This window comes from Mesoplodon bidens (genome assembly GCF_964165515.1).
Source record: "Mesoplodon bidens genome assembly, chromosome: 18".
Classification (NCBI taxonomy): domain Eukaryota; kingdom Metazoa; phylum Chordata; class Mammalia; order Artiodactyla; family Ziphiidae; genus Mesoplodon; species Mesoplodon bidens.
The window spans coordinates 47,004,339-47,027,331 of NC_138175.1; the positions used below are offsets into that span (position 1 = coordinate 47,004,339).

Sequence of the window (22,993 nt, forward strand, 5' to 3'; positions counted from 1 at the left end):
TTGGGAGCACCAGAGGCTACAAAGGCGTCCTTGGACCAACAGGTAGGGACCAGCTGAAGCAAAAGGAAATGTCTGCAGGCTCCCTTCTCCAACTCTGGGGAGATGGGGCCAGGAGGGTGGTTCCGCTCCCTGCCCTATTTAGGAGAAAAACTATCATCCTGCTCCCTTTACAAGGCGGCCACAGAAACAGGATCTCCTGTTTACAGGGGCGTGTGTGGGTTGGGACTTGCGTGGTTTTTGTTGTTCTTCAAGTGCAGAGGCGTCTGGCTGGCCTCATTTGCAGAGCTGATAACCCCAGCGCTGGGGTCCCTCCAGCCTCTTGCTGCAACCCTGGCCTGCTGGCTCAAATGTCACGATAAGCTCTGAGGGGAAACACACCAGGATGAGCAGAGGGTTCTCCCTGCCTCCAGCCAGGCTCTGTATGGCGTGCGTCTGGACCCCATGTTCTTCAGACACTGAGCAGAATACAGGGGATCATCCTCACACCCCCCAGGCCGCAAGGCTGGGGTTCTCAAGTGAGCCCTGCACTGCCAGGCTGGGCAATTGCCAGGCTGGGCCAGGTAGCCGGGAGGACATTCCAGAGCCCCCAATGAGGTGTGTCGTCATGACCTGGGGTGCTTGCACAGGCGCAGGAGGGATGTTCTCATCTTGCTGTCTCTCGTCGCCTGACGGGGGATGCGATCTGAGATGCTTTTGTCCTCTTCAGTTGGACTTAAGATGTCTGAAGGGGGAGGGGTGGAAACTCCTCCCTGAGAAGGGAAATTGAAACCCCACAAGTCAGTGAGTAGTAGAGATAAGAAAGGAGTCCCCATGGCCCCCAGGAACTAGGCTGTTAGGAATCAAGGACAAGGAGGCAGAGAGGAAAAGTGTTCTGCAAACCAGGGGCATCCGCCCTCAGATGTCTCCCGCACGTAGCTGAGGGCAGCGTTGTTGGTCAAGCAAAACACTAGAAGAAACCTCAATATCCAACCGCAGGGGACTGGCTGAGTAGATCCCAGGTCATCCACGTGATGGAATAGTAATGGGTTGTTTATAAAGAAAGCGCAGTGAGTCTCTGTGCTGAGAGTTCAGAAATGTCAAACTCTCCGGTGAGAAATGTCGTTAATTGGGAAGAATAAAAAAAAGCAAGATGGGAATCTGGAGTTAAGTGTAATATTCTTTTTATTTCTATTTTAAATCATCTTTACGTATGTGCATAGGCTATTTCTGTAAGAATATGTAAAAACCTGGCAGCTGTGGGTGCTTCTGGTGGGTGTGGCTGGGGGGCGGAGATGGGGACAGGGATGCCCTTTTATACCACTTTAATTTTTAAAAACAATTCAAAAACTAGATAAGTGAAATGGGCTTCGTAAACTTTTTCTCATGTCAGCATCATCCCTGGCAGCTTGGCAAAATGCAGCTTCCTGGACCCCACCTCAAAGAGGACTCTGCTTCAGAGGAGCTGCGATGGGGCCCAGGAATCTGTGTTCCTTTACTGAGCGCTCAGGGTAATTTAGATGCTGATGGATCTCAGATCACTGGGAAGGAACTTGTTCCAGAGCCCCCGGGTGGGTGTGGTTGGACTTCAGAAGGCGGAAGGGAGACTTTCGCTTCTGAGCGTGTGGGAATGGCAGGTGGACAGTCCACAGAATCGGCTGGAGAAGGCGACAGCAGCAAGAGCTCCTGTTTGTTAAGCGCTTGGCACGCGCCAGACTTGCTGCTAATGCTCGCAGCCGTCTTACAGATTAGGAAACTGAAGCTCTGAGAAGGAAAATCCCTCACCCAAGGCCACACAGGCCATAAGTGGCAGAGCTGGGATCTGAACCAGCTGTCTGACCTCAGAGCCCTGGCTCTCCATCACTCTGTGCTGCCTTCAAGATGACTGTTTCCCTCTTTGACGTCATGCCCAGGGACTCTTGACCAAAGATGAAGCTGTCAGTTAACTGGGGCAGAAGGGACCCAAAAAATCTACTCACTGGTTCCCAAACCACTGTTCAGTGGGCCAGTGTATATGGTGGTTAAAGCTGTGGGCTTTCAAGTCAGCTTACTATCCAGTTTCCGGGAATTCCCTTGCAGTCCAGTGGTTAGGACTCTGCACTTTCACTGCCAAGGGTGTGGGTTCGACCCCTGGTTGGGGAACTAAGATCCCACAAGCCGTGTGGCATGGCCAAAAAAAGAAAAAAGAATAGATAGATAGATAGATACCTACATACATACATACATACATGGGTACATAGATAAGTACATAGATACATAGATAAATCCAGTTTCCACCTCTTACTGGCTGTGTGACCTTGGATAGATTACTTAACTTCTCTGTGCCTCGATTTACTTCTCTCTTCAGTGTGTCTACTGATTAGAATTCTGGTTACCAGCAACAGAGGTGAAGCAAAAGAGAGACTTTACTAGCTAATGCACCTGATAAGACTAAGAGATGGGGCAAGATTTAAGCGTGGCTTTATGCAGGGACATCTTCATCAGGAATCTTTATCACCTGTCTCCTTTTGTGCGTTGCTGTCATTCTCAAGCCATCTCCCACTTCATGGGGACAAAGATGACCTCTCCCTCCTCACAGCTCCAGCTTAGGTCTCCCCAGCTCAGCAGCCCAGGGAAATAGATCTTTCCCCTGGTAGTTCCAGATCTGATGCTCACTGTCTCTGATTGGCTCAGCTTGGGGCACATGACAATCCTGTGCCTGTCATTGTGTCCAGAGAGAGAAGAGTTTCTGACCAGCAGGTCTGGGTCATGTGCTCATACCTGGAGCCAAGAAGTGGGGTCAGCCCCACCTAGAGCACACAGACGTGTTCTCAGGAGAAGGGGTGTAGAAGCTGAGCAGGCAGGAGTAGCAGGTGTGCACTGTCTGGGGCCACGATGGTACCCCCTCCACCTCTTCTCAGGCCTGGCGTATCTGTGGGTTCTGGTAGACATTTGTATGTTTTCATTCCTTACCTGGTACCTTGTGAGGCACGGGCACCTGCTAATCCAGAGCGTCTTCTGGGAGGAACTACAGAACGTCAGCTCAGCTCCTACTCTAGTGCTACTGAGTGGCACTGTGTGTCTGGCCCAGGTGCCAGAGCACATCCTCAGGTCACCTTTTAATGACTCCTTAGCAGGCATGACCTGGGCCCACAGGCTCCCAGCCACCAAGTCCACCAGATCTTTTGCTGGATGCCCTGAAAGTTCCCCAGGCTCCAGGGGACTCAGGAGAACCACAGAGGATCGGCTCAGTGTGGGCAGGAGAACTTCCAGGCCAAGGGCTCCTCTGAGCTCAGCTCCCATAGCTGCTGGGAGGTGGATTTTGTGAGCACAGCCCCCTCCTTGGGCTCAGGGCCCCCTCCTCGGGCTCAGAGTCCCCTCCCGTGCTGCACTGCAGCAGTGGTGGAGATGCCAGCCCAGCATGTGGATCTCCCCACCTAGAGCCCAGGAACGCTGCGGTGCGTGTGTGCCAGCCTGGTCTGGGGGAATTCACAGGCCGTTCTGCATCTATTTCAAGGTTCTGGATTTCGTGGCTTTTTTTTTTTTTTTTTTAAACCACCCTGCAAAGTAGGTCACCTGCTCCTCTTCCAGCTGCCTTTGAGCTTCCTTGGAACAAGGCAGATACTGTCCTTTGATTCTGAGGGCATCCGCCTTCCTGGCCCCGAGAACCACCAAGGGGGGCCGAGCCAGCCCATGGAGGACACTGGCCGACCCAAGGCCTGGGTCAGGGAGAAGGGAGAGGAAGGGAGATGAGGAGAGAGGAAGAGGAGGGGAGAGGAGATGAGGTAGAGAGCGCCAAGCGTTGGAGCCACATTGTTGGGCCCTGTCCCAGTTGAGGCCTCCAAGCTGCTACATGTCAGACCAGTTTAAAGGGTACCTACTGGGCTTTTAAAATAGGCCGTGTCCGTTCAGATTGGGTGGGAAAGCCCAGCCAGTGCTGCTGCGATGCTCAGCAGGCGTGCGCGCTGGTGGGCCGGGGCCTGTCTGAGTAACGCAGTTTTTCTTCCCAGGGGGTGGCCAGAGACCTACGACATGAATACCTCGGAGCCCAAGATGGACCTGGAGAGCCTGGCCGCGGGGGGCCGGCCCCCCTACCGCAGCAACGCTCCCTGGCAATGGAGCGGACCCGCGTCCCACAACTCTCTCCCAGCCTCCAAGTGGGCCACTCCCACCGCCCCCGGGCACGCCCAGTCCCTGAGCCGGCCCCCGAAGCAGACCCCCATGGTCCCCTTCCGGGAGTCCCAGCCCCTGCACAGCAAGAGGTAAGGACTTCCCCCGCACCCACCCGGGGCACCAGCCCAGCCCGCACCTCCCTCCTGTCTGCAGCCGCCCTTTGCCCTTTTCTCTCTCCTTCCCCTGCTGTCCAGTCTCTTCCTCTCCTCAGTCTTCCTCCTTTTCTTCTTGTGCTTATATGCTCCCCGCTTCCTCCTTCCCTTAAGCTTGCCTTATGAGCCTCTTGTGTGAGGGCCCAGGGCTGGGGAGCTCAGGGTCTGAGGTTGGAAATCCACCCTACTGTATATGATTAAAACTATATACTTTTTTAAAAGGTCAAAGGACTGATAAGCACAAAATTTAGGACAGTGATTCCTCTGGCAGGGAAGTGGGGAGGGGAGGAACCCACCAGTGGACAGGTATTGCCGCCGCTGTAGCTCTTGGGTTGGGTGGTAGCTTCAGGGAGTTTGTTTTATTATGACGGCATATACCTTAAAGATAAATGCTTTTGAATATATTACATATTAAAAGATAAAGAAAATTTTCCAAGTAGTGAAGGAATCCACCTTGCAGAGGAGAGTCTTGTCCCAGGCGTGGGCGGGAACGGTCTTCGCAGCCCCATCAGAGCCCCATCAGGCCACAGAAGCTGAGGGGCAGGCTTAGCCGCAGTGGGAAGGCAGGCAAGGGGTGCCCTGGCTTCCTGCTGCCCTTTGCTCAGCAGCCCTCTCTCTGTCCCCATGGGAGGATAGCAGGTGAATCAGATGGGATGTGGTTGGGCCTGAGGGAGAGGTCTGGCTGTCCTCCTCGGAGGGCAGGGGTATCCTCCCCGCTCACCCCCACTGCCTTCCTCCCTCCTTTCTCTGTTCCAGGCCCGTCAGCTTCCCAGAAACCCCTTACACAGCATCACCAGCAGGGGTCGACAAAGTCCCTCCCTACCGACAGCCTTCTGGGAGCTTCTCCACCCCCGGCTCAGCCACCTACGCAAGATACAAGCCATCCCCAGAAAGGTCAGAGTCTCTTCACTCTTTTCAGTTAAGGAATCTGGTGAAAGCCAGAATCCTTCTTCCTCAGGAAATGCACTTACCCCACAAGTTTATTTGCCATTTTATGGGGCTTCTGGATCCCTGAAGGTCATCAGAGGACCTCCAGGAGGGTGGGCTGTGTGTGTTAAGATGTAAGGCCAAGCCGGCCTGTCCAGGACTTGCCGTGCCTGTCCTTGCAGCAGCATTTCGGTTGCCGTTTTCCTGACACCTGAATCACTTGCCCGAGCAAGAGCAGGTGCTTTCCAGAACAACCATTCATCTGACTCCAGCCTGTGCTCCCCAGGACCAGGCCACCAGCATTACCCAGTTTTCATGGCCGGTCGGGCTTCAGTCCTGTCCCCTTCCCCAGTCTGGCAGCCTGAGGGATCTTCCCAGCTCCTCCCTGGCTCCCCAGCGCCCTCGGGATAAACCCAAGCTCTCTAGCTTGCTCTCCAGTAGCCTTCAGCCCTGGTGCCCTGTAACCTTCCTCCTCCAGGGTCCCTGTCTGAGGGGCAGCCCCACCACTCCCCTGTCTTCAGGCCAGAGCCATGCACCTCATCCTGGATGTCTCCCTTCCCCCCCTCCCCTCTACTGCGGTCCACCCCTTCAAACTCCTGAGCATCTCCGCCCTCTCCTCCTTTCCCCAGTGCCCCACCCTGGCCACCTCCCTGACCCCCCAGTCTCTGTGCCACCTCCTCTGGTCCACCCCCCACTCAGTAACTGGGGGGTCTTTGCATATCTGGCCATGTCTGTCCCCTACTCCAAACCCTCCTTGTGTCCCAGAGCCCTCAGGACACAGCCTCCATGCCTCACTCTGGCCACCGGGACGCACCCGCCTCTCCAGCCTTGTGCAGTGTCCTGCACATCAGCCGCCCTGGCCACTTCTGATTTCCTAGACAGGCTGTGTGCATTTCAGAATCCTCCCCATGGAAATTCTTCATGATCTTCACCCCCACCCACTCCACAGACACCATTTGTCCAATGTGAGTGCTGATGCTCCTCCTCCAGGAAGGCTTCCCTGTACCTCCCCCCACACTAGGTGACGTGCTGCCCCTGTGCCCTTCGCTTCATGTGTATTTCCTGACCATGGCCTTGAGCACTTTCCGTTCTGTTAGCCCAGTTAAGCGTGTGTGCACACACACATGTGCATACATACTCATGCATGTGTGCACGAACAAGCCTGCTCTCCAAGATACAGTACCTTTCCAGGTCGTTTTGTATAATATTATTACCATCACACAGCACAGGGTCTGTCACATGGTAGATCCTTGGTATATATTTGATGAAAGATGGATTGAGTGAGTGAGTTTGTTTAAATAGCGAGCTTCAGAATCACCCGGAGGGAGGGCTTGTTACCCCTGAGTTTCCAGCTTGGTAGGACTGGGGTAGAGCATGCGATACCAAGGCTGCTGGTCCAGGGAACACACTTCGAGAGCCACCACACTAAACATCGTTTGATTCTAAGCCTCTGTTGTAAAACTGGGGGAAACATACTCAGTCTTTCATCTTCTAGTGGCCACCATTCAGCTGTCATCAGCAAAGGATCCCCAGAGCCTTCCATGTGCCAGGTGCCAGGAGAAATATTTGAGATACTCACTTACCCCAGGGATTCCTGTTGTCAGTGCTGCTGTGGTGGAGAGAGGGTCTTACAAGGGATGTGCACTCTGATGAGAGCTCTAATAGACTCAGGCCTCAGAGGAGGGAGCTCAGCCCAGCGTCAGGTCTAGGCTGGCTGCCAGGAGGAAGTGGCATTTGAATAAGGCTTTGAGAAATTAGTAGGAGTCTGCCGAAGAGAAGAGGGAGAAGGTCATTCCAGACAGAGCAAAGGCTACAGATGTGAGTAAGCAGAATGGAGTGGAATGCAGGAGGGAAAAAAAAGTTGAACTCAAAGAAACAGAGTAGAATGGTGGTTGCCTGGGGGTGGGGGAAATGGAGCGATGTTGGTCAAAGGGCACAAACTTTGGGTTACGAGATGGATAAGTTCTGAGGATTTAATGTGTAGCATGGTGGCTGTAGTTCATAATTCTGTACTGTACACTTAAAATCTGCTAAGAGAGTAGATCTTAAGCATTCTCACCCAAAAAAAAGATAACTATGTGAGATGATAGATGTGTTAATTAACTCAATTGTGGTAATCATTTCACAATGTATACATAAATCATTATTTTGTACACTTTAAATATATTACAGTTTTATTTGTCAGTTACACCTCAGTAAAGCTCCGGGTCGTGGGGGAGAGATGTTTCTAAGAGTGCTGTTTACTCAAGGAGCTGAGAACATTGTTATTTCTGTGAAGGGGTATGCTGACCATTCTGTATTATGTGTAGAGAAGTGTTTAGGAAGAACAGAGAATACAATTGCTTACTTTGTGGTAAGTCCATTTTTAGTTTTAAAAAGAGCTGCCAAACTATTTTCCAGAGTGGTTGTACCATTGTCCATTCCCACTGGCAAGGTATGAGTCATCCGGTTTCTCCACATCCTTGTCGCTCTCTGGTGTCATCACCGTTTTTCGTTTCAGCTATTCTCATAGGTGTGTGATGATATCTCATTGTGGGTTTTGTTTGTTTGTTTGTTTGTTTGTTTTTGGCTGCGACGGGTCTTCATTGCTGAGCATGGGCTTTCTGTAGTTGCAGTGAGTGGGGGCTACTCTTCGTTGCGGTGCGCGGGCTGCTCATTGCATTGGCTTCTCTTGTTGCGGAGCACGGGCTCTAGGCACACAGGCTTCAGTAGTTGTGGCACGCGGGCTCAGTAGTTGTGGCTCACGGGCTCTAGAGCACAGGCTCAGTAGCTGTGGTGCACGGGCTTAGTTGCTTCGCAGCACGTGGCATCTTCCCGGACCCGGGCTCAAACCCGTGTCCCCTGCATTGGCAGGCAGATTCTTAACCACTGTGCCACCTGGGAAGCCCTCACTGTGGTTTTAATTTGCATTTCTCTAACGGCTAATGATGTTGATCATCTTTGTTTTTCAATGTTTATATATTCTAGATACAAGTCCTTTGTTAGCTTTGTGGTTTGCAAATATTTTCTCCCAGTCATTAGTTTGTCTTTTCATCTTCATAACAGGGTCTTTCACAAAAGTTTTTAATTTTGACGAGCTCCAAATTATCATTGTTTTCCTTTTATGGATCATATGCTTCTGGTGTTAAATCTTAGAGCTCTGCCTAGTCCTGAGTCCTGAAGACTTTTTTTTCCCAGAAGTTTTTCCTTTTTTTTTTTGCCATGCTGTGCAGCATGTGGGATCTTAGTTCCCCGACCAGGGATCAAACCCGTGCCCCCTGCAATGGAAGCATGGAATCCCAACCACTGGACCGCCAGGGAATTCCCTTCCTAGAAGTTTTAATTGCTTTCTATTTTCCATTTAAGTCCATGATCCACTTTGAGTTTTTCAAAGCTAGTTTTTGCCTAAGGTGAAAGGTTTAGGTTAAGGTTCCTTTTTTTGCCTGCCGATGTCCAGTACCATTTATGGAAAAGGCTCTCCCTCCTCCAGTGTATTGCTTTTGCTTCTTAAAGCAAAAATTCATTGGAAGGGGAAATTAATTGGGCACATTTGTGTGGGTCTATTTCTGTAATCTCTAGACTGTTCCACGGAGCTATACGCATGATCTCAACGAGTGCTTCCAGCACTTCCATGAGGTGGGTAGCGTGTCCCATTTTACAGAGGGAGGGGGAAAACTGAGGCTCAACAAGGTGAATCCACTTGGCCAAGGTTGGCCAAGATCACTTTTCCAGGAACCCAGGCCTGTGTGATTCTAAGGGACCGACTCTGACCCAGAGCTGTCCTGCCTGCCCACGAGACTCTGAGCGCATCCTCCAAATCAGGGTGACATGCCTGGTCCCTACTGGAGTCCCCACCCCACAGTGACACTGATGGCTGTGATTTTGTGTTTCAGGCTTTCTGGCATTGGCAAGTGAAAAACTCTCCCCTTTCCCTTGGATTCCAGCTCTTCCCAGCCCACCCTTCTCTTCCCAGGGCACCAATGGAGCCTGACTCGGCTCTCTGTGACCTAGGTCTCAGCAGTTTTTATCTCTGTCAACAGCTAGGTTCCAAATTTTGCCAACCATTCCTAGCACACCTCAGCCCCTAAACCCCCAAAAGTGTGTCTCATGGCCAGTCACCAGCCGGCGATAAGAGGCCCGGGAACAAGTCAGGCTGCCCCAGTGGCCTTTGGCCTCAGCTCCTTTCCCCTTTTCCTGCTGCACAGTTGACATCCTGGAGCCTGTGTGACCCAAGCCAGCCCAGCCACGGACATTCCCCCCTCAGGACTCCTGTGTCTCCTGCTGTCTTCTCCAGCGGGCCTGCAACTTGCCGAATTCATCAGGCTATTTTAGGAGCTCGAAGGCCCTCTTAGACAGAACCTGTCCCATGGCCCATTTTAGATTTACTGAGACAGGAGGGCAAGATGGCCTGCACCTCATCAGCCATGTGAGAGTGGGCTTCACCTCTCTGCCCCTCAGTTTGCTCACATGTAAAACGTCTGCCCTTGGTAATTCCCTGGTGGTCCAATGGTTAGGGCTCTGCACTTCCACTGCAGGGGGCACAAGTTCCATCCCTGGTCAGGGAACTAGGATCCTTCATGCCACACAGCAAGGCCCAAAAAAAAGAAAAGAAAAAAAGAAAAATTAGCTGTTAAAAAAAAAAAAAGTCTGCCTCTGAGCAGTATTGAGAACATTCTAGGAGGGAACCTCCCTCGAGCACTTAGGACTGAGCCCGGCACACAGTAAGTGCCCTGTGAGGGTTCTGACTGTTACTGCTGCATGCAGGGCTGTGCCGGCAGCTGCAGATGCGGGCCCCGTCCTCAGGAGTTTGCCACTCTCACGTGCAACATGAGCAAACCTCCAAACTCAGTACAGGGCGCTAGAACAGAATTGTGTACCCAGCTCAGCACCCTGCAGGAATGGCGTGGACCCCAGACATTTGCTCATTAGGCCACCTGGCTGGCTTTTTTTTTTTTTCTTTGTTTTTCTCTGCCAGTTCCATAAAGAGTGGTATATCAGTTAGGCGGCATTTGACTTGAGACAAAAAACCTAACTCAAGAAGGCATGAGCATCAGGGGGATTTATCATCATCACGTAATAAGTCCAGAGGTGGGGTGGGTCTAGGGCTGGTTAATTGTACAGGGTCACCCTCAGGGACCTGGCTCCGTTCATGACCCATGAGGGCTACTGTGGCTCCGAGCAAAACCGGTGCCCTGCAGAAAAAGAAGGAAGAGCTTCTCTCTGTTTCTAACAGTAAAGGAACTCGGTCACTTGCCCACCCCTGAACTAACCCCTGGCAAGGTCACATTGGACCCCCATGACCGTCTTAAACCATCAGGATTTACACAAGTCGCGTGGCAGAGGGATGGCCGCAAGAGCAGAATCTGGACTCCACCAGCAGAGGCAAAGAAGGCAAAGAAGATGATGCCGACCCAGGTGGCAGCCAGCAGTGGCTGCATCGTCCGTCCACCCTTTACCTAGTCCTCCTGTAATGCACCCATCCACTGTTCCATCCAGGCCTGGAGCCCTGCCCTCAGGAGTTCAATTCCATCTTGGTACTTTCCTATATGGCAGAGTGGGAAGTTCAAAGCCAAGATCCTGGCAGCCCAAACCTGCTTCTGGGAAGTTTTGCCCAGAGCTATGCATGGTGAGATTCTGGAATGTTCCAGTTTCCAATCAGCTTGACCAGGATGTGGTAATGATAGAAATGGCCCCAAATAGGACATATTCAGCACCTAAAGAATGGTCGACATAGGTCAGTCAGTTTGCATTGGGATAATAAGAAGGCTTTTTAGTGAGAGAATTACATAAATGGACAAAGTACAGGTTGTCTTGACTGGGGACAGTTAGCTGAGAGATTAAGCTGGTAACATATATCCAGCTAAAGACAGTCCATCAGGGGACTCCTCCGGCGGTCCAGTGGTTAGGATGCGGCACTTTCACTGCCAGGGCCCAGATTCAATCCCTGGTCGGGGAACTAAGATCCCGTAAGCCATGCAGTGCAGCCAAAAAAAAAAAAAAGTTGGGATTGGGTTTGGCTGCTCCTCCTCGCCGATGTTCTCCCACCCTTGGCCTGTGGCCTACTGGTCTTAAGGTGGCTGCTCAGCCTTAGGGAGATAATGAGGTAAAGGCACCCACCGCACACTTCCAGAGATTGCCTGGGAGTCACGTGCAGTACTCTTATCTCATTGGCCAGGACTGCAAGGGAGCCTGGGAAATGTAGTTTGTTTACCGATCACACTGCTGCCCCCAGTACAGTTGGGATTCCGTTACCAAGGTGGAAGCAGAGAGTAGACACTGAGGGAGCAGCCTGCAGCATCTGCCACTTGGACCTTCCGCTTTCCTTTGGCTGATCCCAGCCACTGCCGTCTTCCTTTAATACTCAGAATTTGATACGGACATTTTGAGAAAATGGAATAAACACATCAACACTTCAGTTTCCAGCTGTGCTGGAGCCACATTTTACCAGGAGGTTGGCTGGCTGCTAAGCTGAAGACTGCCTATGCTTTTTTATTGTTTTGGCTCTTTTTTTCCTGGAGGCATTAGAGTTCAAGGCCTGGAGAAGCGGGGATAATATGTATTTTCTTGGCAGGTGAGTAAAGACGAGAAATCAGGAAGTCCAGTGCACCTCTGCAGCACCCCTCTGCTGCCCTGGAGGTGTTGAAGCCAGGGGTTTAGAGTTGCTCTCTACAGAGACAGCCCTGGCTTGGGGCTGGCAGGGTGACCCTGGAGAAGTCAGTTAACTCCTCTTTTGGATTTTGGGGGGTCCTGGTTTATCATCTTCTCAAGTTGCAAGTATAGGCACAGGAGCCAAATGGGGAATCACAATATCAGCTTGATTAATGGAGGCTCAGTGACTCCTGCAAAGTCCAGGGCTTATGTCAATGGAACGTTTCTGGTGGCAAGTAGCCAAAACTTGGCTGACTCAGAATGCTGTAGGACTGTGTTATCTCACAGCAAAGAAGGTTCAGAGGTAGAGCAGGCTCCAGGGAGGGTTAATCCAGCATCTCGACAACCTCATCAGGGGCCCGGTGCCTACTCCCTTCCACGCTCAGCATTGGCCTTGTTCTCAGGCTGGTTGGGAGAGGGTGACAGCGGCTCATGGTGTTATATCTGAACCCAGCAACACCTGGTGAAGAAGAGAGGCCATCTTTCCATGCCAGCTCCCTTCGGAGCAAGGAGACTTTTCCCCAAAGCTCCTCAGCAGACTTCCCCCATTTCAGTCAGGTTATGCTGGGTAACAGATGCCTGAAAATTGCAGTGACCAAAGTCAGCAAAGGTTTATTTTGCACCCACACTGCAGGTCCACCACTGGTTGGACCTCTCAGGATGCAGGCTGCCTCACAGCTCACTGGCGAGAACTAGTCACACAGTCCCAGCCAGCCAGTCTCAAGGGGCTAGGAAGTGTGGTCCTGCCATGTGCTTGCCAGGTGAAGAGCCAGAAGTATTTCATGGGAGTCTTAATAACTCACATCGTCTCACATCTCATGTGCCTGTCCCTAACCAACCCCAGGCAGGGAGAAGGTTTCCGCCATGACTGGCTCTGATCTGAGGCGGAATGGACGTTGGGAGGCACCCACAGGATTCACTCCGGGTTCATAGAGAATGTCTGTGGGACCTGAGGCCACAGAGAACCTTTGGCCAATCCCTCTGTTAAATCTCAGCCCTTGCCTGTGGGTGTGCAAGGCCAGCCTCCAAGAGAATCTCTGTCTAGGAGACAACTTTGTTATTTCATTCCTCCACAACCCTGTGAAGCAGAAAATGTCATTCTTCAGACAGGAAAACGGCAGCTCAAACTGATGAGCACTTGCCCTACCAAGGTCACGCAGCTAGTAGGGGATGGAGCTGGGGTTGAGCCCAGACCTGCCTTGTTCTAAAGCCTGAGCCCGCAGCTTCTCCTCTGCAGCTCTTTCCTCCACCAGAGAGACACACACAGTTCTGGCCTGTCAGCCTCAGGCTAAGCTCTGGACACACAGGACGACATTCAGTCCTGCAAGGAAGGACCTACTGCAGTTGCCTCTTGACAACTAGGGAAACTGAGGCTCAGGGCAAGGAAGTGACTGTACCTGGCTGGGCGAGAGGATGAGGGGAGGCTTGATCCCCAGGCCGCCAGGTTCCAGGCCTCCTGTACCTACAAACGCTGCCTTATCCTGCCCTCCTCCACCAGAGAGAAAGGGAGCCCAAGACAGGCCTGGGGGTGGGGGCTGCTGATGACAGCCCACCCCATTTCGCAGCCAAGAAACAGGACCCCGGAGGAGCCTCTGGGTAGGGCTGTTGCCCAGGTGGCTTCTCCCCCCTCCTTCCTTGAGGACCCCACCTGGCCCCACACGCCCTGCCACCACCGGCTCCCTGGCATGCTTCCCGCACAGAACTCACTCCTGACCCTCAGTTAATAGCACGTTTCCAGGCTTCCTCACTTAGCCTCCCCTCCGCGTGGAGCCTCCCGTGTATTTAAAACCCCACATCGAGGAAGTCTCAGTGGTTTTGGCACACCAGCCCTTCAACCTGTGTTTGGTCCTCTCACTCCCCTGCAGGTACACAGCCGCCCCACACCCACTGCTGTCTTTTGATCCCCACTTCAGCCACGATGGGACGTCCAGCGGTGAGTCCTCCTCAGGCGGCCTGACCAGCCAGGAGAGCACCATGGAGCGCCAGAAGCCAGGTAAGGGCTCCCCAGGCCAGCTGTGCCCCTGGCGTCACCCTGCACGACCTCTTAGTCACAGCGTGACAGGTGACACCCCTCCTCCTGTCAGTGATGGATAAAACACAAAAGAAAGCTGTAAGTGCCACACGTAAGATTAGAGAGGTCACCCGGGAGAGCGGCAGGGACCAGTGAGCCAGATCCATCTCCATCCGGGCAGGGCATCAGCAGACGGGGTCTGCCGACACTGTCGGTCAGGAGCCAGGGCACAGCTGTGTGTGCGACTTGGAGGTGGGGACCACCAGGGGAAGTCGTTGAGAAGGACTGGAAGTGGTGCCCTCGGGAACAGAGCCTGCAGTGTTCTGAGGCTGCTCGTTACATAAAGCTTCCAGTGTTGCTTCTCGGCTGCTGTGCTGAGAAACGAGCCCAAATCTGGAGCATCTCGTGTGATAACATATCACAAAGTGAACGCGCCCGTGTTCCACACCCAGGGCAAGAGACAGACGTGGCCAGCCTCCTGGAAGGCCCCAGCCCCTCCCAATCAGTATCCCCAAAGGCCACCCCTGTCTTGCTTCCCACGACCAGACTTAATCTTGCCTGGTTTTGAACTTCACGCATATGGAATGTAGACTCCCACTGGATGCACTGTGTGTGTGTGTGTGTGTGTGTGGCTTCTGTTGCTCAGTATTGTGTTGGTAAGGGTCGGCCACGTGGTTGTGGGTAGCCGCGCCATTTCTGTGTAGCATATCCATTGTCTGAATGACCCACAATTTCTTACTCGAGTCTAACGTTGAAGGACATTTGGATTGTTTCCAGTTCAGGGCTGCTTAGAATAGTGCTGCCAGGAATATCCTCATACCTGTCTTTTGATGAACACATACTCACATTTCTGCAGGGAATATACCTAGGAGTGGAATTGCTGGGTCATGCGTTTAACTTTATAAGAGACTGCCAAACCATTTACCACTCCCACCAACGACAGAGAGAGTTCTGTTTGCTCCAGTCCTCACCAGCCTTTTCATTTCAGCCTTCCTAGTGGGCACGTAGTAGTATCATGTTGTGTTTTTAATTTGCATTTTTCTGATGCCTGATGAGACTGAGCATCTTCTCATCTGTTTATTCTTCTATGTATAAGTATTAATCATGGGCATGTACTACTTAGATGAATATCTTAAACATGATTCCTCATAACAAAGTTGTAGCCCCTTTGAAGTGTGAGAACCAGCAGATGATGGGTGGGTTCAAAAGCAAGAAAATCAGTGAAGTGTCAGAGAGCGCTGACATCAGAGGGGCAGGAGATGGAGATGTCCACGCAGCGGGTGTTCGACAGTATCCAGGCAGCTCTCGGCGGGGAGGACCATGGCAGCACATCACCGGCTCCCCCCGGGCACTGTGGGGCAGGGGAGAGGTTGCCTGCCCCAGGATTAGCGGCCTGGAGAATTCCTCAGCACCGCCGCCCCATGGTTCTCTTAAACCAGGGACAATGGTTGGACTGCAGGCAAGCAGATCGCCCCAGCCCCCCACTGTCCCCCACTGCTGCTGCCTCCGGGGCCTGCAGACACGGGTTCGCTCCTCTACTCAGCACGCTTGATCCTGCCCGCAGTCTGTGATCTTTGCTCCAGCACAGGCAGATTCTTTCCCCCCACCCTCCCCCAGTTGAGAAGAAGAGAAACGCGTTGCTTGGCAATGTCATTACTCCAAAGTGTAAACTAAGAAGGAAATTTTTCCAGCACTCACCATGGGCCCCAGATAAGGAGTCACAGAAGCTCACCGTGGTCCCTCTTTCTTTCCTCTTCTGTCCCCTAGAGCTCGTCTCCCCTCTCACTTCCTTGAGACCTTGTTATAAGTTGACTAACCCCTCCCTGCACACACACAAATCAGGGCAGTCTGTGTCTAGGGGTTGTCATAAAGTTTAGACGGTATTCAAGACCAGGGTGGGGGAATCAGGTGCCACGATGGACGTGGGGATGTGCCCAGCCCTGGTCGGATGACCGTGATTGCGATGACAGCGGCGTGGTTTCCGGTGCTATACACCCCCTCCTGTTTAATCATCTCAGGAACACGACAGAGTGGGTGCCGTGACTGCCCTGTTTTAGAAACGAGGAAGGTGAGGCACAGAAAGGTTGTCCCTTGTCAGAGGTCCCTGCTGGTGAGTAGCATCACTGAGATTTGGACCAAGACCTATTGGTTCTAGAACCCTCCTTAACCCTCATCACCCACAGACACCACCACAGCCCCTCACCCACGGAGTGAGCGTTCCTCAAGCCTCAGCGCAACCAGGTTAGGAAGGTGGCCCCAGAGCCACCAGCTGCCCCAGGCCGTGTTTTCAGCACATCTCTCACATCCACGTCCATGTCTGTCACCCGTCCAGGTGTGTCAAGAGTGAAGCAGGAGCGCCAGAAGGTCACTGGGGCCCAGTTCAGAGGGCCAGTGAAGGGCCCAGGATCAGGGCCTGCTAAGGGCAGGGCTAGGGGCAAAGGGGACACTGGGGCGGCCAAGGAGGGGCAGGAACCTAGCCCTTCATCCCTCCATTCATTCGACACGTCACCAATGATATGTGCCAGGCTGGGTGCCAGGGATACAGTGTGAGCCAGACAGACGTGTCCCCTGCCTTCTTGGAGCTGACGGTGGGAGAGACGGGCAGTAGCAGGAGTACCGAGTAATAAATACTCACTAATAATGCTGAGTATTAAGTGGAAACAAACACAGTGCCTAGAGAGAGCTTGGTGGGGTCTGGGGGGGAGGGTGTCTCTGAGCAAATCACATTTCAGGCGAGGTAGAAGAATGCAGAGGAGCGAACATTCCAGGGAAAGGGAGCTGGTTGAAGACCCTGAGCCAGCAGGGGGTGTGGTGTTGGTTGAACAGGAAAGAGGCCGCGTGGCTGGAGAAGTGAGAGATGAGGCCAGGGAGGTGACGGGGACAGCATGCTGGGGACTCTGTCCTTCACTCAGAACCACGGGACTCAGTTCTTCTGAGCACAGGAGGGGTGGGATCTGACTCGGGTGTTCACAGGGTCCCTCTAGCTACAGATTCTTGCAGGGTGGGGCCAGTGGCGGGGGAGAGATGGGCAGGTTCTGGATATGGTCCTTTGGAGGTAAAGTTAGAAGGTCCTGATGCTCAAGGATGATAACCAGTTTCTGACCCGAGCAGCTGAAAGGATGGAGATGATGAGAGACACAGGTTTGGGGGCAGATAAGGAGTTGGCTTTGGCCGTGTCCAGTGGGAGGTGCCCAGCGGACACCCAGTGGAGGCGTGTGAGGGAGCCATATATACAAGTCTGAAGTTATGGGGAGAGGTCCAGCCAGAGATAGAAGTGTGGGAGCCACTGGTGTCATAGGTGGTAGAGAAGGCTGGGTGTGACTGCCATGGGCTTGGCTCTCTGCAGAAATGTGGTCTCCTGGCATGGTCTGCCCACTTCCCAGGGGACCAGAGCCGCTTGGGCGTGTCGGATGCTTCCAGGGAGGAAAAGCATCTGTGGAGGTAAAGGAGGTGGACAAAGTGGCCAGCCTGCCCACTCTCATGACCATGGTTCCAAAATGAAAGCCACGTGGGCAGTGACACCCTCGGCAATGTCCAGCCAAGCCGCTCTCTGCCATGTCCCTGAGTGCCGTGCCTGGCCCCCCAGGCCCACCTTCCCCAGCAGGAACATGGGCCCAGAGCCCTCTGGGGCTTCACTGGGGGCAGCAGTGTGTATGGTTGTGAACTCAGCCTCTGACAGGCCTAGTGAGAAGTTCTGAGTCAGCTGTGTGACCTTGGCGGTGACCTCATCTCTCCCACCCTCAGGTCCCTCTGCTGTGGCGGACACCCTAAGTGTCTTTCCTTGCAGGGTGGTTTCGGGGTCCAGTGAGATCACACCTGCCCAGCCCTCGGCACAGGACCCAGCCCATCACGAAGGGAATGACGACTTCTGCTTCTCGAGCACTCACTCTGCACTGTCACTGGAGTTGTCGTTGTTGGGGAAGCACAGAGAGGGTACAGGGGTTGAGAGCACAGGTCCGAAGCTCTTTCTGACTTTGTGACCTTGGACCAGTTACTTAACCTCTCTAAGTCTTGATGTTCTCCTTCATCTATTAAACTGGTACTAATATCCACCTCACAGTATCATTGGGAGGATGTAGCAAGGTAATGCGTGCAAAGCACTTATAGTAGTACCTCATACAGACGTGTGCTTAATAATAATTATCGTTATTATGATTATTCAGCACTGATCAAAATTGTGGGCTCTGGTGTTAGACCGCCTGGGTTTGGGTCCTCTGTTAGTGCGTTTGCAAGTTTGATAGATATTAACTAGCCCTCCACTGGGGTTGTGTGTTTTTTTAAGATCCGATGCTCCATTCAGGCACATTGGCTAGCCTTGGGAAGTTAGACTAATTTACACCCACATCAGCCATCATGATTTTAAACCTGTTTCACCTTTGGACCAGCCATTCCACTTATAGAATTCTGTCCCAAACATAATTCCACACTTGCTCAAAGTTGGGTGTAGAGGGAAGGCCACCAGAACGTTAAGAAAAATCGAAAATAACCTCAATGTCCATCAGCAGGTTAAATAATTGATGTCCATTCACATGATGGAATACTGTGCAGCTATTAAAAATAAGATAACTTCATGTTCAGTTAACTTATGTGAAGATGTATTTTGAAAGTACAGAGCAAAAAGCAAGTGTATTATTTATTTGTAAAGTAAGAAATCAAGTCGTGAGACAATGCGTATTATGATTCCACTTTAATTTAACCAAAAAAAGCAACAAAGGAATGCGACCTTGGTTATATAAAGAACCTTATTCACCAAAAGACAGTCAATCCCGTAGAAAAATGGGTAAAGGATATGAGCAAGTAATTTACAAAATAGAAAATCCAAATGGCCAGTAAGGATGAAAACGTGCTCAAGCTCCTTTGTGGATGGAGGACTGTTGGAAGGCTTCGCGAAGTTAATGCATGTCAAGCACTAGAATGGTGCCTGGCACACAGTAGGTCCTCAGTAAATATTCTGTTCCTGAGTGTTGTTAGACCCCGAGACATGAGTTGATGGGGGTCATGGCCGTGTGTGAGCTGAGCAGACAAGCTGGCAGAGGGGTGGGACCATCCAACCACATGAAGGACCAGATACTTTGGGTGAAATTGGGCCAGAGCCTGAGTCACCTCTGACCACTGGTGTGTCTCCTATCTTAATGCAGAGCCTTTGTGGCATGTGCCCGCCCAGGCCCGGCTCTCGGCCATGGCTGGAAGCAGCGGGAGCAAGCACACCTCCAGGCAGGACACAGCAGGCAAAGATTCCCCCAACAGGCATTCCAAGGTGAGTCTGGGCCCCGCCTGCCAACCCCGGGGAGCCAGGGCTGTGGGAGCTGGCCGCCTTACCCGCCCTGACTGCCTAGGGCTGGGCGGCTTCACCTGGGTGTGGGCCTCTGAGCAGCACACATGAGCACATGCTCCACCTCTGCCCCCTTCCGCTCCAGCAGAGGGGCAAGATGCCTGGTCTGGAGTTAGACCCAGCCAGGTGCACATCTTGGCTCCAGCCCCTGCCATCCACGTCATCTTGAGCAAATACCTTCACCCCCTGAAGCCACAGTTTCCTCATTACCACAGTTGTGGTACGTGTCTTCACCAGCTCGGGCTGCTATAAGAAAAATACCACAGACTGGGTGCTTGATAAACAACAGAAATTTACTTCTTACAGTTCTGGAGGCTGGGAAGTCCAAGATCAAGGCGCAGGGAGATTCAGTGTCTGGTGAGAGCCTGCCTCCTGGTTCACAGACGGCCTTCCCTCCACCTCATGTGTGAAGGGAGCTTTCTGAGCTCTCTTTTATAAGGATATAAATACCTATATTGATTTTATAACCCCATTCATGAGGAATATATAAACATATATAGGATAAATATGTGAAAATATATAGCGGTTTTATAATCTCATTCATGGGGGCTCTACCCTCATAACCTGATCACTTCCCAAAGGCCCTCCCTCCTGATACCATCCCACTGGAGATTAGGATTCAGCCTGTGAATATTGGGGGAACACAGACTATTCAATCTATAGCAGTAGGTTAACTGCTGTAACAGACAGCCCCCAAATCTCAGTGACCTCACACAATAGAAGTTTATTCTTTCAAATAACAATTCAGTGTGGGTACTCGGTGAGCAGCTTTCCACATGGTGGTTCAGGAACCCAGGCTCCCTCCCTCTTGCAGCTGTCCCTCAGGGCCTCAGAGCCCTCCCCTGGGTCCCTGCCTCTTTGCAGCAGATGAGGGTAGGAGGGAGAGGGAAGGTTTTTGTGGCTCAGACCTGGAAATGGCATAAATCACTTTTTTTTTCTGGCTGTGTTGGGTCTTCGTTGCTGCGCGCAGGCTCCTCATTCCTTGAGGTGGATTCTCTTGTTGCAGAGCTCAGGCTCTAGGCACACGGGCTCAGTAGTTGTGGCGCATGGGCTTCGTTGCTCCGTGGCATGTGGGATCTTCCCGGACCAGGGCTCGAACCCGTGTCTGCTGCATTGGCAGGCGGATTCTTAACCACTGTGCCACCAGGGGAGCCCCGACATAAATCACTTTTACCTATATTGCACTGGCCAGGACTCTTATCACGTGGCCACAGGTCACTGCAGGAGGAACTGGGAAATGTAGTCCTGTGTGCCCAGGAGAAGGAGATAGTTTTGGTGAGCACTTGGAAGTCTCTTCACATCTGTTCATTCAGTGGGTGTTTGATGAGCCCGTACAATGTGCCAGGCATTGGGACCACAGTGTTGAAGAGGGCAGATGCACCCCTGTGCTCACAAAGTTGGCATCCCAGTGGGGGCAACAAGCAGTAAGCAAAGAAACAGATTTCATAATATAATGGTAAGAACCAATTCTTGCTGTGAAAGAAAAACAAAGTACAGTTAAGGGAAAAGAGTGTCAAGCACAACTACTTTAGGATGAGGTGGTCAGAGAAGGCCTTTGAGGAGGTAACCTTTAAGCAAAATCTTGAATGAAGTAAGGAGCAACCCATGAAAATATCTGAGGGAAGAGCGTTGTAGGCAGAGGGAACAGCAAGTACAGAGGCCCTGAGGGGGCAGTGTGCCTGGCATACTCGGGGAACAGTGAGAAGGCCAGTGTGGCCGGAGGAGAGTGATCAAGAGGGAGGCGGGATATAAAGTTAGAGACCAGAACCTGGAACCAGATCACACAGGGCCTCAGAGGCCATGGTGAGGACTCTTGCTTTTCCCCTGAGTGAGCAGGGAAAGGACATGAACTGACACAAGTGTTCACAGCCGGTCTCTGGCTGCGTGTAGGGAACAACTTGGGGGCCAGGGGTGAGGGGACACTGGGACAGGGAGTTGGGAGACCAAGGAGGAGGCTCCTGCCATGGTCCAGCAGGAGGCAGTGGTGGACAGGACCAGTGGGGAGCCACAGAGGGAGGAGAAGTGGCAGGTTTGGATCTTTTCCGAAGATTCAGGTGACAGGATTTGCTGTTGGACTAGATATGGGTGTGAGAGCAAAAGCAGCGTCGAGTGACTCCACGGCTCTTGGGTGGAGCAGCTGAAAGGATGGAGATGCCATTATGAGACAGGCGAGAGGCGAATTCAGGAGGGAAGGCCAGGAGCTCAGTTTCAGATGTGTTCAGCTTAAGCTGTGGGCAGCATGTTGCATATGTGCTGTCATTTATCCCTCTGATCAACCTCATGGGGCAGGGTTATTATCAACCCATTTTACAGATGTGGAAACTGAGGCACAGGGAAGTTCAATCAGTTGCCCAAGATAACAAGGCCAGTAAGTTGGGGAGCCAGAGTTCGAAGCTGTCTGGCTCCAGGGTTCACACTTAGGGGTGGGGAGGACCCAGAGAAGGAAGTTTGCCGCCCACCCCCCCACCCAGAGTCTAGGAATGACACACTTCTCCTGCCTTCCAGGGAGAGCCTCAGTACTCCAGTCATTCCAGCAGCAATACCCTCTCCAGCAACGCATCCAGCAGCCACAGCGACGATCGCTGGTTCGATCCCCTGGACCCACTGGAGCCGGAGCAAGACCCTCTCTCCAAGGGCGGCTCCAGTGACAGTGGCATTGACACCACCCTCTACACCTCTAGCCCCAGCTGCTTGTCCCTGGCCAAGACGTCTCGGCCAGCCAAGCCACACAAGCCCCCGGGAAGTATGGGCCTCTGTGGAGGCGGGCACGAGGCTGCCGGGCGGTCCCACCATACAGACCGGCGTCGGGAGGTCTCGCCCGCCCCTGGGGTCACTGGCCAGAACAAGGGCTACCGACAGAAGCTGTACTCCTCCGGCTCCAGCACCCCTACAGGCCTGGCTGGGGGCAGCCGCGACCCACCGAGGCAGTCCAGGTAAGACACTGAATCTAGTCCAAGTCCTTCAGGGGGACCCTGACCACCTTCTGCATCCCTCACAGTCCTGACAGTGGTGTTCCCCTCCCCAGAAACATGCTCACAGATGGGAATGCTCACACCTTAGTTTGCTTACAGAGTTGGGAGACTCGTGGACCACCCCCTGCTGCCATCCATTGGCCTTTAAGGATATCAGTAGAGGGAGGTAAATCCCTGGCTGTCTGTCTCATCTGTCTCTGGTTCACTCTGACCCTCAGTCTCTTTCCTTTTCTCTCTCCTGAGACTAGTAGTTTTTACACTTTCTGGGAGCCACAGACTGTTTCTGTTAGGAGTGCATTTGTCTGGAGGTAATAGGAAACCTGACCCACAGTGGCTTAAACAAATAGAAGTTTAATAGTCCCCCTTTGGGAAGTCCAGAGAGGGCAGAGCTGGGCTGGTGCAGCAGCGGCTCAGGGAGGGCCTCAAGGCCTAGCAGCCTGTGTCTTCCCGCTCCATCACCTTCCTCATGCTGGCTGTGACTTCCTGGTCTCCAGATGGCTGTGGTGCCCCTGGGGGACATGGGGACAGAGAACAGAGGAAAGACGGCAGCGTCTGTGTAGCTCCGTGTCTGTGGAGAAAGCAAAAGCTTTCCCAGAACCCCCTTAAGCAGGCAGTGTCACATGGCCATCTCAGCTACAAGGAAGTCTGGGAGATCACGGGTTAGCCTTCCAGCCTTCATAGGAAAGGGCAGTGTGGTCTCCAGACAGTCCACTGGAGGGCTGTTCAACACAGATTCCCTTGACCTACTGGGTGGGGCCTGAGAATATGCGTTTTTACAATATGCGTTCCGTGTAGATGCTAATGTTGCTGGTCCCGGGACCACGCTTTGAGAACCACTGGTAGA

At 52.6% G+C, this 22,993-nt stretch overlaps 1 protein-coding gene across 13 annotated transcripts in view; it reads left to right on the plus strand.

The window, feature by feature from the left end:
• Positions 1-22,993, plus strand: part of SIPA1L3 (signal induced proliferation associated 1 like 3) — a 238,906-nt gene that overhangs the window by 177,786 nt on the left and 38,127 nt on the right. For 10 of the 13 annotated variants that reach the window (XM_081217052.1, XM_081217046.1, XM_081217051.1 and 7 more), the window contains exons 11-16: positions 3,966-4,217; positions 5,037-5,174; positions 8,766-8,822; positions 13,700-13,827; positions 18,984-19,102; positions 21,683-22,110. In XM_081217052.1, coding sequence (XP_081073178.1) covers positions 3,966-4,217; positions 5,037-5,174; positions 8,766-8,822; positions 13,700-13,827; positions 18,984-19,102; positions 21,683-22,110 — 1,122 coding nt within the window. The remainder of the gene's footprint in view (positions 1-3,965; positions 4,218-5,036; positions 5,175-8,765; positions 8,823-13,699; positions 13,828-18,983; positions 19,103-21,682; positions 22,111-22,993) is intronic. The other 3 variants (XM_081217053.1, XM_081217056.1, XM_081217057.1) reach the window with 1 other exon arrangement.